This window comes from Bos indicus x Bos taurus, chromosome 19, assembly GCF_003369695.1.
Source record: "Bos indicus x Bos taurus breed Angus x Brahman F1 hybrid chromosome 19, Bos_hybrid_MaternalHap_v2.0, whole genome shotgun sequence".
NCBI lineage: Eukaryota > Metazoa > Chordata > Mammalia > Artiodactyla > Bovidae > Bos > Bos indicus x Bos taurus.
In genome coordinates this window covers 22,401,999-22,417,628 of record NC_040094.1, presented here as the reverse complement: position 1 = coordinate 22,417,628, position 15,630 = coordinate 22,401,999, and the positions used below count along the sequence as shown (strand labels likewise).

Sequence of the window (15,630 nt, the reverse complement as noted above, 5' to 3'; positions counted from 1 at the left end):
GCTACTGAAATTGCAGTGACCGGTCAGCAAAGGAGACCTATTGGAAGCGCCTTTGGGTTTTTTTGCGACGAGTCAACTCAACCTAAGCCCAGTGTTTAATTATGCGACCCCTCAGCCCGCTCCACAGCCTGGAGCCCTCTTTTGGCCTCTGAAAAGGTTTAATGGGGGATCAATCCACAATGCTAAGTGTATTCGGCCTCCGAGGCCCAGCATGGAATCTCCAAGGTTTCCGCCTCGGGGCTGATCGGATCCTAGGAGGGCGCCCAGGGGGTCGGGAAGCGTAATCACAGCGGCCCACGTGGGCCGGAACGGCTGGGGGACCCGCCGGTGGTTGGGGCAGCTCGGAGCGCGTCAGCAGCCCGCCCCCTCGGCCCTCCCCTGGGCGGGGCCAGCCCCGACGGCGCTGACTCAGCAACGCGTGGGGGGACTTTTGTCCCTCCGCGGACCCCGTTTCCCTCGCCCTCCGCCGCCACCGAGCCGGTTTCCTCTTTCCGGCGCTCCGGGTGCGAGAGGCAGGTCGGACCGCCCAGCCTGCGAAGCGCTGTGCCGTCCCGGCGCCGGCCTGAGGACCCCGAAACTACCGTTCCCTCGCCGGGCATTTTGGGCGCCATGAACGGAGCGGGTGAGGCGGCCCTCTTCCCTGCCGAGGCTCTGCCGGGGGGCCTCTAGGGGCTCCGCTGCGTCCCGGAGGCCCGGTGGCGGGGAAGGGCCGGGGCTCGGACCCCAGGGGATGGCGGGGATGGAGTTTTCTGGGTGGGCTGGAGAGGCCCGGAGGGAGGCAGCTTCGTGGGCGAGGACGCCGGTGAAGGGCTTCTCCGCTGCTCTGTGGTCACCGCGGGATGCTCTTACCAACTTAGAGTGTAGGAGATGAGCCCTCTTCAGCCTCTTTTTGATGTTACAATCCCATCAGGTATTCCAGCAGGACTGAATTCGGAGAAGGTAGCGGCTCTGCTTCAGAAACTGAATTCCGACCCTCAGTTCGTACTGGCCCAGAATGTCGGCACCACTCACGACCTGCTGGACATCTGTCTGAAGAGGGCCACGGTCCAGGGTACTCAGCATGTGTTCCAGCACGCCGTGCATCAGGAGGGCAAGCCCGTCACCAACCAGAAGAGTTCAGGTAAGGTCTTCAAACTTCTTGCACGTCCTTGGACTTTCTTGAGAGCATACCATTGTGGCGTCTTACCTAAGAACGGTCTTAAAGGGAGCAGAGGTTTCGATGGAGAGAACTTGGGATAAATTCTTAAGAGAATAGACGCAGATACAGGCAGATCCAAGGAAGCTACATTGTGACTTGTTTTGCTGCTCTGTGGCTCCTTGGTGTATTTGATTTGAACACTCAAGTGACTGACTAGTCCAAGGTCATCTGTTTGAATGTACTTCACGGATACTCTGTCCTGAAGTTATGTGATTGCTGCCCGATGTCTTGGAGATACCTTTCTTGGTACAAAACATGCAAAAATGGGACTTCCCTGGTGGACCAGTGGATAAGAATCTGTCAGTGCAGGGCTCGCGGGTTCCATCCCTGGTCTGGGAAGATCCCACATGCCTTGGAGCAGCTAAGCCTTTGTGCCACAACTGCTGAACCATGCTCCTCAGCTAAGACCTAGTGTAGCCAAAAATTAAAAAAAGAAACATGTAAAAATATTCACACCCTAGAGAACTCCTCAATGTTGCCCTGAAGGCCATGTGTGGGATGGAAAAGACACAATGTAATTGCACCAGAACATCATCAAATGTTTTTAAGCGTGCCTTTTAGTTGCAACTTTAACAAATGAAAACTGACCTTTTCCAGTCCTGTGGCCACTGCTGAGTTTTCCAAATTTGCTGGCATATTGAGTGCAGCCCTTTCACAGCATCATCTAGAGTTGGACTGTGAAGACAGCTGAGCCCCGAAGAATTGATGCTTTTGAACTGTGGTGTTGGAGAAGACTCTTGCGAGTCCCTTGGACTGCAAGGAGATCCAACCAGTCCATTCTGAAGGAGACCAGTCCTGGGTGTTCATTGGAAGGACTGATGCTGAAGCTGAAACTCCAATACTTTGGCCACTTCACGCGAAGAGTTGACTCATTGGAAAAGACTCTGATGCTGGGAGGGATTGGGGGCAGGAGAAGTGGACGACAGAGGATGAGATGGCTGGATGGCATCACCGACTCTATGCACATGAATTTGGGTGAACTCTGGGAGTTGGTGATGGACAGGGAGGCCTGGCGTGCTGCGATTCATGGGGTCTCAAAGAGTCGGACACGACTGATCGACTGAACTGAACTGAACAAATGTGCTAAAGGCCAGTTCCCATTCAGAGACCAGTTTGTATGCCTTGCTGGTCAAGAGCTCTTTTTCTACAGTCTGGGACCACAAGAAGGACAGCTACAGTGAAAGATGGGTTATCTAGGAACCTAAATAAGGAGGACATTCTCACAGCAGAATTATACTAAAATAACTTTTTAAAGCCTGTGTATGTTCGTTGCTCAGTTGTGTCTGACTCTTTGCAATCCCAGGGACTGTAGCCTGCCTATCCGTTTAAAAACTTCTCCCAGTCTATTTATTTTGGCAGAAGCAGATCAGTGCTTGTTTGAAGCCAGCCAAAACTCAAAAGTGTACATTTATGACACAGATGCATTTTACTGTATGTAAATTTTACCTCAGTAAAGTTGATTTTTAAATTTTAAGGAAAAAATTATGACCTGGCAATAATTAATGTTTTGTCATCATAGAAAATGCTTGGGGTGGTGTGGCCTGTCAGGCCACAAATTATTCAGTTAGTAATGTCACAGTGGTCTTACATGGTGTTGAATTGCAGTGACCTCTTAGGGAAGAGCCTGGGAAAGTGCTGCTGCTGCTGCTGCTGCTGCTGCTAAGTCGCTTCAGTTGTGTCCGACTCTGTGCAACCCCATAGACAGCAGCCCACTAGACTTCTCTGTCCCTGGGATTCTCCAGGCAAGAATACTGGAGTGGGTTGCCATTTCCTTCTCCAGTGCATGAAAGTGAAAAGTAAGGGAAGTCGCCCAGTCATGCCCGACTCTTAGGGACCCCATGGACTGCAGCCCACCAGGCTCCTCCATCCATGGGATTTTCCAGGCAAGAGTACTGGAGTGGGGTGCCATTGCCTTCTCCGTGGAAAAGTGCATCTGGGACAAGTCAGGTCTTATATATTCTATAGTGTCACTTTTACTTAGAAAAGATATAGATAGCACATGAGCTGTGTAGTTTATTTTCATGCAGTTTTCACATTAACAGTTCATCTAGATTTCCTCACTAGGAAATAATATTGTATGTGTGAGAGAGGTAACTAAGTCATTAGTAATTTAGGTATGCTAAGTTGTTAGTGATTTTGAAAAATACGGTATGTGTGCTAGTGGTAAAGAACCTGCCTGCTAATGCAGGAGACATAAGAGACATGGGTTCTATCCCTGGGTAGGGAGGATCCTCTGGAGGAGGGCATGGTAACCCACTCCAGTATTCTTGCCTGGAGAATCCCATAGACAGAGGAGCCTGGCAGGCTACAGTCCATGGAGTCACAGAGTTGGACATGACTGAAGCACAAAGATCACTTAAGTTGTTACAGAAGATGGTGACATTGTGGAGTTTGTGGTTATCTACTTATAGGACAAATGAAGAATATGATTATATGCTTGAGGGGTAGCATAACATTTTTAGAGCCAGCTTTATGCATGGATTCAAAACATTGCTGTCTCAAAAATAGTAAATGGAAGGAAGATAATGTGTTCTGATTAAAAGAAAAAGCTATGACAAACCCAGCATATTAAACAGCAGAGACATTACTTGGCTGACAAAGGTCCATATAGTCAAGGCTATGGTTTTTCCAGTAGTCATGTATGGATGTGAAAGTTGAACCATAAAGAAGGCTGAGCGCCAAAGAATTAATGCTTTTGAACTATGGTGTTGGAGAAGACTCTTAAGAGTCCGTTGGACTGCAAGGGAGATCAAACCAGTCAATCCTAAAGGAAATCAACCCTAAATATTCATTGGAAGGACTGATGCTAAAGCTGAAGCTCCAGTACTCTTGCCACCTAATACGAAGAGCTGACTCATTGAAAGAGACCATGATGCCGGGGAAGATTGAAGGTAGGAGGAGAGGGGGTGACAGAGGATGAGATGGTGGATGGCATCACTGACTCAATGGACATGAGTTCGAGCAAGCTTCGGGAGATGGTGAAGGACAGGGAAGCCTGGCGTGCTGCAGTCCATGGGGTCACAAAGAGTTGGACACAGCTGAGGGACTGAACAGCAACAACATGATGGTAAAGGCACTGATGCCAAGATGCATGTGAAGAGTGTGGAGTAGTGTGACAGTGACCTGTGAACGTGGAAAATGCAGTGCTTCTATGTCGATTTATTGTAGTGACAGGATTTTAAATATATATTTAAGCTACTAAGTTAAATATTATAGTAGTTACTATTCCATCTATATTTTTAAGTGTTCATATAATCCAGTTAACTAAATAACTTAAAATTTCTCCTTGGAGGCATGGGGATTGACTTATGTTAGGGTCACCTTATATTGAGGCGTATACTATGTATTCCAGATTAAAGGGTGGGGACTTTTTGAAACTTCTGCCATATACTGCCAAATTGTCTTCAGATATTTTTTACCTATTTAAATTCCTATCCAAGGTGTGTAAGAATGCTGTGTCCCTGGGTCCTTGCCAATACTGGGCATTATTAATTATAAAATAATGCTTCCCCACTTAACAATTATCTTATGATGAACTTTAAAAAAATATTTCTTGGCTATTTGTGTCTTTTTTGACTATTAGTTATTCATGATCTCTACTCATATTTCTCTATCAATATTTCTTTTTCTAATTTTCTTAGGCGATTTGTGATTGATTCTTTACGTGATATGTAAAGAGATTTTTTTTTAATATATTAAGGATATAAAACTTTGTGTATATATTGCAAATAGTCAAAAAGAAACTACCTTTCTTGTTTTTATATCTTTCTGCTTTTTGATTGGTCTTAAATTGTCCAAGATGTTATCATATATTCAGTGTTGGGAAATACAGTTAGAACAGTGTGATCTATGTGAACACTCACCCTAATTTCTTGATTTGCTTTCTCCTTTTAGGGCGATGCTGGATCTTTTCTTGTCTGAATGTTATGAGACTTCCATTCATGAGAAGATTCAATATTGAAGAATTTGAATTTAGTCAGTCTTACCTCTTTTTCTGGGACAAGGTATGGAACTGATTTTTCAAGAGTCTTTTTGTTTCAGCGTCAGCTTTGGTAGGGACTGTTTCTTCATTTCTTGCTTTTCCAGTTGTCCTCTGCCTTCCATTATAGATGGCAACACCATTTGTTCTGATTTCCAAAGTATCAAAAATTGATTCTTTTCAAAGGCAGAACCACTGGGTTGGTAGGTGGCTTTTTGGCAATGAAATAATAATAATAATGACTCACCTTACTACTTCCTTGTGTCTTTCTTATTTAAAACTTTTTGTTTTCAATAATTTCTCCTTTTAGCATCTTTATGTAGGTCATTTGTCTTTCTAGGACCTAATTCCCTTTCTCTGGGTAGTACTTGTCTGAAAAACAGTAAATAATTGTATTCCTTTTTTAAAAAAAAATCTTTAAAGTGTACATTGTATTTGTCTGTTAGATATTTATTGATTGAAGGCTCTGAGTATCAGATTTTTGTTTCAGAATAAAGCACTGCCTTGTTCAGGATAAACTATTACAATGTGCACACACATTAAAAGAAAATCCTTCACATATTCTTATGAAGCCAGATATTCCTCTTTTTTTGTTGTTGTTTTTTGGCCACACTGTGCAGCATGTTGGATCTCAGCTACTTGCAACTCCTGGGTCTCCTTCATTCCAAGCAGATTCTTTACCACTGAGCCATCAGGGAAGCCCTTAGCTCCCCAACCAGGGATCAGACCCATGCCTCCAGCAGTGGAAGCATAGAGTCTTAACCATTGACCCACCAGGGAAGTCCCAGAGATACTGCCATTTAGATATCAACTTTAGTTTAAAAATACCTACTCTGTCGGGTCTGTAGTAGTTCCAGGACTCCTGTTCTGTCGCTAATGCCATTAAAGATATTAGCTCTTTTCTCCTTTAATTTTATTTAACTTCTCTTACTTTAGGTTGAACGCTGTTATTTCTTCTTAAATGCTTTTGTGGACACAGCTCAGAAAAAGGAGCCTGAGGATGGTAGGCTGGTGCAGTATTTGCTTATGAATCCTGCCAATGATGGAGGACAATGGGATATGCTTGTCAATATTGTTGGTAAGAGCCTTTCTGTAAGAGAACTGAAACCCAGCTTCATGAAACAAGGCTCTGTAGTTCAGCATAGGCCATTTCTTTGGTGTTTAAGTATAGGGTAGAACTGGTCCCCAGAATGGTATACAGTTAGCTCTAAGAACCTTTATCTCATGTTCTACCTAGTAAGTACCTTTCTTAAATTGGAGGTAAAGAGATAGGTACTTTAAAGTTTAGATAGAGAAGAAAATGTATTAAGTATAACTAACTTTCTATGAAAAAGTTTCTCTCTTATCTATTGATGTAATCAAGAAACACATTGAAAACCGCAACTGTTTGAAAATAACCTCTTTCAAAAAATTGTCTTTGAGGGAAACTCCCTCATATTGAGTACTTTGCAAAGTGTGTTAGACTAAAAACAGAATTAATTCCAAGATGGATGGATAAATATGCAGATTAAATGATCTGTTTAATAATATCGTGAGATTGTTCAGTTTTCTGGGTTTCCTTTTTGTTGTCATGTCTGACTCTTTGTTACCCTATGGACTGCAGCACACTAGGCTCCCATCTTCTTTACTATCTCCTGGAGTTTGCTCACATTCATGTCCACTGAGTTGGTGATGCCATCCAACCATCTCGTCCTCTGTCGCCCCTTTCTCTTGCCCTCAATCTTTGCCAGCATCAGAGTCTTTTCCAGTGAGTTGGCTCTTCTCATCAGGTATTAGTATTAATACTCATAAAGTATTAGAGCTTCAGCATGAGTCCTTCCAATTAATATTTAGGATTGATTTTCTGGTTTGATCTCCTTGCTATCCAAGGGACTCTCAAGAGTCTTCTCCAGCACCACAATTTGAAAGCATCAATTCTTTGGCACTCAGCCCCTTTTATGGTTCAACTCTCGCATCCATAGATGACTACTCAAAACTTTTAGCTTTGATGATACAGACCTTTGTTGGTGAAGTGATGTCTCTGCTTTTTAATAACTCTGTCTAGGTTTGTCATAGCTGTCCTTCCAAGGAGCAAGTGTCTTAACTTCATGGCTGCAGTCACCGTTAGACTAGCAAAATATGGCCTATTTTTAAAAGCAATAGCTGTTTTTGTCCGAATTTCTGACACTTGGAATTTATATTTACTTTATGGAACATTAAAATTTGTTTTCTTTTAGAAAAATATGGTGTCATCCCTAAGAAGTGCTTCCCTGAAACTTACACAACAGAGGCAACCAGAAGGATGAATGATATTCTGAATCACAAGGTACAACATACGGAGCAGGGCGAGACTGCATGTAATGTGCTTACCTTAGAACTCCTAACTGACTTTCCAGGGGCATTCCTGGGCATTGCAGTGTACACAGGCTATATATAAGATAGCAGTGTCCATCCAAGGCAGAGTAGCTGCATATTAACTTTAAAAGTAACTGATGGGACTTCCCTGGTGGTCCAGTGGTTAAAAATCCACCTTCCAATGCAGGGGACAAGGGTTTGATCCCTGGTCATAGAACTGAGGTCCCACGTGCTGTGGGGCAACTAAGAAGCCCACCCACTGCATCAAAAGACCTAGTACAGCCAAAATAAAAAAATAATTATTAAAAAAAAATAATGGCGATTAGTAGGGTGGTTTTTTCCTTCTCTTTAAAAATATCCCACTTTTATTTGTGTTGATTTTAATTCTTTCTTATGAGTACTGAGGAACGAAAGCCCCATTCTCAGTGTGGGACAAGCATATGGGGTGCTGTGCCTCTCACTTGGCTCTAGTGGAGGTGGATTGGGACAGCTTTACGGTCTAGTAAAACCGAACACAACTATTCGGGAGACCTCCTTAAAGACGAGGCAGAGTTCTAGGCTTCCCCAAGCTACCTCAAGTGTAGTTTATCCACTCTCTAAAACATTTGGTGTAGTCCCTGAACTGCTTTTTATTGCCTCAGTTATCTTAATGAATCATTCTGTCTTCTCTACGTAACCCATTTTCCCAGGGAGGACTGTGAATCCTACAGGGATGCTGCTCTGCCTGCCAGATTTCTTTTTTAGGAACTGGGAGTTGCCAAAATCTGCTGTCTTGATCTATGAGGCTAAAAATTGGATTTGTCATCCCTGGAAGAAAGACTACATTTTAAAATAAACTGTAAAGTGTGTTTCCCCAATATGAGAAGTAGGTTATTTTCCACTCAGGAAACTCTGGGGAGTATTATCCACAGGCTAAAAGATCGTTATTAGTAAGGCTTTGGATTCCATTTCAGGTGGGAACAAGATCCTCTTTAGCCCTGTGGCTAGGTTTATGACTCACCTTTATCTTAGGCATCTCCCAAAATTGAAAACAACAAACATGAAAAGAATATTGGGGTTTGGCATAGCCATGATCATAACGATTTTACAGAGAAGAAATAGACAACCAGGAAGATTCTAAATTAAAACCTATTAGAGTGAATTAATGGCATAATCAGCTTGTCTCCCGTTTTTTCGTGATAGGCATTTTGAAATCACATGTTTTCCCCATTCCCAGACATATCACAAAGGGTACCATCAGTTGCAGAGCAAAAGCAGTTCCATCTGGTATTTTAGGGGAATCATCCATGTCTTTTCTCTTTATGGAGAAAGTTTTTCTGTCTATGTTTAAGTGGAGTTATTGGGGAAAACATTTGCTTTTATGAACTTTGCCCTGGGTCTTGACTGAGTTATACTTCAAAACAGAGCTAGCATTGGTCTGTTAGTCTCCTTTACAGTTGAATTTGGGTAACTGTTGGAATGCTAAATAAATTTCTGTCATAGATGAGAGAATTCTGCATACGACTACGGAACCTGGTACACAGTGGTGCAACCAAAGAAGAAATCTCAGCCACACAGGACTCCATGATGGAGGAGGTAATAACAATCACTGGATTTTTTGTGACCCTTTTAAAGAACTCTGAGAATGTTCCTATCTGTTAAATTGATTAGGAAGCATGGTCATTGTCATTAGCATTGAATTGAAAATTACTTATTTTACAGCTAAAAAGGCTGAGGTATAAACTTTGCAGTTTGGTATGGGACTTGTGGGATTCCCAGGTGGCTCAGCAGTAAGGAATCAACATGCTGACGGGAGACACTGTTTTGATCTTTGGGTCAGAAAATCACTGAGAGGAGGAAAGGGCAAGCCACTCCATTCTTCTTGTCAGGAAAATCCCCTGGAGAGAGGAGCCTGGCGGTCTACAGTCTGTGGGGTCGCAAAGCGTTGGGCACAACTGAACAACGGAGTATATATACACACGGGACTTGCACTTGCATCTTCTGTTTCCCAGTGTAGGATTCTGTATAATTTCATTCTTTATCCATTTCATAAATACTGAATACCTGCTAGGAGTTTGGCACTGGGAATACAGAGATGAGAAAGACAGTCTCTACTCTCAAGAAGCTCAATCCCTTGGTAAAAAAAGCACGTGAATAGTTATAATAAATCCTTTGCTGGAGATGTATAAAAAAGGACTTGGTGGTCATAGAGGAGGGAGTGAATAAGTCAGTGAACTGAAGGCTTCATGGGACAGATATTTGAACCAGTTCTTGAAAGAGCAGTAGAGATTTACCAGGTGGAAAACTGGGAAAACCATTCCAGACACAGGACTTGCATGTACAGTGGCATGAACAAAGGTGAAGTCTTCAGACAACAGAGTACCTGAAGCATAACGTTTTGTGAGTGTGTCTGGTAGCAAATTAAGCTAGAGAGGCAGAGCTGTGAGGGATCTTACGTAGATGCCAGAGCTTTTGGCTTTATTCTGTAGCAATAAAAATGGGAAGCTATTGATGGTTATCGTGGTTAAAGCAATGTATGTGAAGACATTTTGGAAAACTTAAAGAGCGTTAAACAAATACCAGGCTGCAATATTTATTATCAAGGCGGTTAAGAATCTTTATTACATAATTACATCAATGATTACATTTAATACTATCCATAATCCAAATGAATATGTATAAAACTGTGAAATTGCTTTAAGAAAAGTACAAATATTTATGTTTTTCATCTAGTGGACCCATTACTCGAAATCCCTCAACTAACAGCTCTTTCAGGAATATTTTTGTGGAATTAAAATGGGCTAAATTTTTTTTTTTTTACTACAGTGGACAACGTTAATGCTTCACTCGTGTTTTCCTTTAAATTTTAGAGAGGCTGCATAGTGTAGTCCCGAGCATGGTCTCTGAGGTCAGACCGTCTCGCCTTCTCTTTAACAGCCATGTGACCTGGGATAGGTTCCTCAAACTTTCAAGTCTCAATTTGTTCATGTGGACTGCCTCTACCCTCTGGCTTGGTACAATCTAGTTTCTTAAATACTGTTCAGTGGCTGAATACAGAGGTGTCATTTTGCCTGATACGTTGAAATTGTCTCATATTTACTTCTCTCTCTACTCCTTAAGTGTTCTTTGTTAAGAAAGGTATCTGTAGTAAAAGAAATAGGCTTTGGAGTAGGACATGGGTTTCACCTGTATCGCTTAACAGCTCTGTGATCTTGGATAAAATTACTTACTTAACCTGTCTCAGATTCAGTTTGAGTTTAAAATGCATTCCTCATTGGATTTTTGTGGGGATCACATAAATAATTGACTACCTGAGTGTAAGCCCTAGTGCCTGGTATATGGCAGTTGTCCAGTAAATGGTAGTTTTCTTGTTTCTTCCTTAGAATGATCTCTCTTCTTGAGGCCATGTCTCTTGCATAATTTGCCTTTATAATTATACTAAGATAGTGGGGTGTAGGGGGTAGGGGGGAGGGTCTGTAAAGAGTTATGGAAATAGGCTCAGTTGGTACTTATGTAGATCACAAGCATCCTGTTGACTTAAGATATTTGCTTTAATGATCTTTTAAATGCTATATCTAAAGTCCATGATCTGACCCTGCGATTAGCTGCTAAGAGAGCAGATATATTCTACATATCTTTTCTCTCCTTTCCTAACCTTGGAAAAAGTAAAACACCACCTTGCCAAGTCCTGAGTATAAATGTTTTATAGGATTATTTACTTAATGATTCTCTGTAAACTGTTGACTACAGAATTCTGTGTGGTAGGTCTTTAGATTTTTACAATTCCCTAGATAACTTCTCATTAGTGAACCTGACTCTTTGGTAATGAAGAGTCTAGTTGTGGTTTTAAAGCCACAAATTAGTACCTGTGATTTGCGTAGCCTTGTAGGCACATCAAAATGATGACTTGAATCAACAGCCATGAAGCTCACATAGCTTTGCATGAGATGTGCTTATGCTAAAGGCATTCTTTCTAAGGAGGCTTCCCTGGTGGCTCAGTGGGTAAAAAATCTGCCTCTGTGATGCAGGAGACTCAGGTTCCATCCTTGGGTTGGCAAGGTCCCCTGGAAACGGGAATGGCTACCCACTGCAGTATTCTTGCCTGGAGAATTCCATGGACAAAAGGAGCCTGGTGGGCCATAGTCCGTGTCAGAAAGAGTCAGACATGAGTGAATTGACTGAGCACAGCACAGCACACACCTAGGTATCTCTTTCTTTTTATCTTTCTTCCTTTCTTCTGGAGGGATACCTGTTTCTTTTATTTTTTCAACTTAAAAACTTCTTAGTTTGAAGCATATATTTGAATTACATTTGCTAATCATTCTACCTTGTTGCACATTAGAGGCTTTTGAGTGTTATACCAGAAGCATGAATAAGGCTTGTACTTTTAAACTTTTATAAATATAAGAAATTACGTACTAACTAACCCAGGGCAGGATGACATAGAAAGTCCTTATGATCCGGAGGTTATCACTGCTAACTCTGATATTTTTCCTTATGTACTTTTTTTCATTTAAGATCATATAAAATTTAGCTTAAAGAAGGGATCCTATGCACTGTTAGTAAGTTCCTTTTTTCATTTTCTTTGTGTTTCTCTAGTGCCTATAGTTTTTTTTATATGCAAGCTTTTTTTTTAATTATTTTTTAATTGAAGGATAACTACTGTACAGAATTTTGTTTTCTGTCAAACCTCAACATGAATCAGCCATAGGTATACATATATCCCCTCCCTTTTGAACCTCCCTCCCATCTCCCTCCCATCTCCCTCCCCATCCCACCCCTCTAGGTTGATACAGAGCCCCGTTTGAGTTTCCTGAGCCATACAGCAAATTCCCATTGGCTATCTATTTTATATATGGTAATGTAAGTTTCCATGTTACTCTTTCCATACATCTCACCCTCTCCTCCCCTCTCCCCATGTCCATAAGTCTATTCTCTATGTCTGTTTCTCCATTGCTCCCCTGTAAATAAATTCTTCAGTACCATTTTTCTAGATTCCATATATATGCATTAGAATACAATATTTATATTTCTCTCTCTGACTTACTTCACTCTGTATAATAGGTTCTAGGTTCATTCACCTCATTAGAATTGACTCACATGCATTCCTTTTTATGGCTGAGTAATATTCCGTTGTGTATATGTACCACAACTTCTTTATCCGGTCATTTGTCGATGGACATCTAGGTTGCTTCCATGTTCTAGCTATTGTAAATAGTGCTGCAGTGAACCATGGGATACATGTGTCTTTTTCAGTTTTGGTTTCCTCAGGGTATATGCCTAGGATTGGGATTGCTGGGTCATGAAAGAAAGCGAAAGTGAAGTCACTTAGTCGTGTCTGGCTCTTCGTGACCCCATGGACTGCAGCCTACCAGGCTCCTCCGTCCATGGGATTTTCCAGGCAAGAGTACTGGAGTGGGTTGCCATTTCCTTCTCCAAAGGATCTTCCCAACCCAGGGATCAAACCCAGGTCTCCCGCATTATAGGCAGATGCTTTACTGTCCGAGCCACCAGGGAAGCCACCAGGGAAGCCGGGTCATATGGTGGCTTTGTTCCTAGTTTTTTAAGGAATCTACATACTGTCTTCCATAGTGGCTGTATCAATTTACGTTCCCACCAACAGTGCACACCTTCTCCAGCGTTTATTGTTTGTAGACTTTTTGATGATGGCCATTCTGACTGGTGTGAGGTTATATCTCATTGTAGTTTTGATTTGCATTTCTCTAATAATGAGCGATGTTGAGCATCTTTTCACATGTTTGTTAGCCATCTGTATGTCTGCTTTGGAGAAATGTCTGTTTAGGTCTTTTTCCCACTTTTTGATTGGGTTGTTTTTCTGGTATTGAATTGTATGAGCTGCTTGTATATTTTGGAAATTAATCTTTTGTCAGTTGTTTCATTTGCTATTATTTTCTCCCATTATGAGGGTTATCTTTTCACCTTGCTCATAGTTTCCTTTGCTGTGCAAAAGCTTTTAAGTTTAATCAGGTCCCACTTGTTTACTTTTGTGTTTATTTCCATTACTCTAGGAGGTGCGTCATAGAGGATCTTGCTTTATGTCATCGAGTATACACAAGCTTTAAAGGGTACTTTTCATTTAGTTATTATAAGATACTGGCTATAACCTCCTTTTGTACAGTACATCCTTGAGCTGTCTTAACAACCATTATTAGTTTGTAGCCCCCACTCTCCGATCCTTATATTACCCCTCTCCCGACACATAGTTAACCACTAGTTTTTCTCTGTATCTGTGAGTCTGCTGCTTTTTTGTTATATTCATTAGTTTGCTGTATTTTTTAGATTTCACATATAAGTGATGTCATACAGTATTTCTCTGTCTGACTTATTTCACTTAGCATAAACATCAAAAATATAAGAAGATCTACAGTGAGCTAGCCACTGGGGGATTTAAGCTGAGGAGTGATGTGGCTTAATTTTTGTTTTAAAAAAGATGTCACCTGGCTGTTTTGAGAATGCATGGTAAAACAGCGGGAGAGGAAGAAGGGAGACCAGTGTGGAGGCTATCGTATAGATGAGATATGGTAGTGGTTCCCACCAGATGGATGAAAATAAGGATGAAGAGAAGTGGATATATTTGAGGGTGGTGTATCTTCAAAGTGAAGATAACAGGACTTGCCAATGTGGAGGACAAGGAAGAGGGAAGATTTGGGGTGATATAAATGGAAGGTTTCCAGGTAGGGGAGAGAAGGCTTTTGAGTGATTATAAGGGAACCTGTATGTGGTCAGGAATAGCAGTGTGAATGAGAGAAGTATAACTGAAGAAGCAGAATTGGGAGGAGGGAAAGAGTAAATGTGCTCAACGTAGTGCTTTCAAACTGTACAGTCAAATCCCTTGGGGATCTTGTTAAAGTGCAGATTGACTCAGTAGATCTGGGTAGAGCTGGAGAGTCTGAATTTCTCACTATTTCTTTGATCTAAACAGACTCTAAAAGTAATCTGAAGGTAATCATTTGACTCTTAGTTACCATCTTTGTGAGCTCATTTCCTTTAACATCACGAAAGGGCACACACCTTTTAAGTGTAGGTTTTTATGTCTTTCCCTGCCCTAAAATATATCTACTGCCTCCAGGAAGTTTCTCCTCCTCTATGTGCTTTTGCTGGCACAAGTAGGAGTTGTGTTTTTAAAGTAGATCCCTGCCTTTCTTTCATTCCCCACCAGAAAGCAGTAGAGAGCTGTCTCCTCTCTCCTTTCTCTGCATTGTCAGCAGTCACCAAGGTCTCCACTCTTCTCATGTGACTGGTTCATTTACCCTCGGCACCGAACCTTCTCCAAAGTTCAGCTATTTTCTGTGACCATTTCTGTGTCCTGGCAGTCATCTCCATGATCAATAGGTCACTTTACCTTTGAACCTAATTTCTCCATCAGTGAAACTAAAAGGTCAGAGTGGATGATTTCTTAATGGCCCTGTAGCTTTGTGTCTTTACAATAGAAGGAAATCATATTTCTACAGTGCTTTAGACTTTACTGGACAATCCAATATTGTAAATACAAATGAAGATTCCAAGATTCTGTCACTTCTGCAGTGGTTCCAGGCACTGAACTCTTAGCATTACCAGTTTTGCTCCATTACAAGTAGCTTGGTTGTTAACCACTGTACTACCTTCCCATTCTTTTGGGTTGAACAGAAAGTTCATTCAGGTTTTTCATAACATCCTATGGAAGAGCCCAAACGAACTTTTTGGCCAAGCCAGTAACATTTCTAATTACTATGGTTTCCTCCATTCTGTGTCTGCCTATAGCTGGCTTTAGACTCTCACCCTTCTAAGCATTCATGACTGACTCTCAACTATTGCATCCTGCCTTCCTCCTCTCACTTGGTGTCTGTCTTCCAGTTTAGCCACCAGGGTGGGAATTGACTCTATCCAACATCATTTGTCTTAAATTGGGGTCCATACAGTCTTTCCCTGTGTCCTGTATTTCATGCTTTCTGTGTGTTTTGTCTTTTTCCCATTGCCTTTCGGGTTCTATTATTCACCAGTATTCAGTTCTGTATAATGACTTGAGTTCAATGTCCAGTATCTTTTACTGTCCTGAATGTCAGCTTCATCTTGTGAGAAACAGGTAACAACTCCCGAGTTGTCCACCAGAGAGCAGACTCAGATACCCAAAGCTCGCTGC

General features: G+C 41.8%; 1 protein-coding gene across 1 annotated transcript in view; it reads left to right on the top strand.

The window, feature by feature from the left end:
- The first annotated feature begins 410 nt into the window (after positions 1-410).
- The window catches only part of BLMH (bleomycin hydrolase), a 41,297-nt gene continuing 26,077 nt past the window's right edge, over positions 411-15,630 (top strand). Inside the window, exons 1-6 of the mRNA XM_027517229.1 lie at positions 411-622; positions 911-1,120; positions 5,093-5,202; positions 6,114-6,255; positions 7,394-7,482; positions 8,994-9,086. Coding sequence (XP_027373030.1) covers positions 610-622; positions 911-1,120; positions 5,093-5,202; positions 6,114-6,255; positions 7,394-7,482; positions 8,994-9,086 — 657 coding nt within the window. The 5' untranslated portion in view covers positions 411-609. The remainder of the gene's footprint in view (positions 623-910; positions 1,121-5,092; positions 5,203-6,113; positions 6,256-7,393; positions 7,483-8,993; positions 9,087-15,630) is intronic.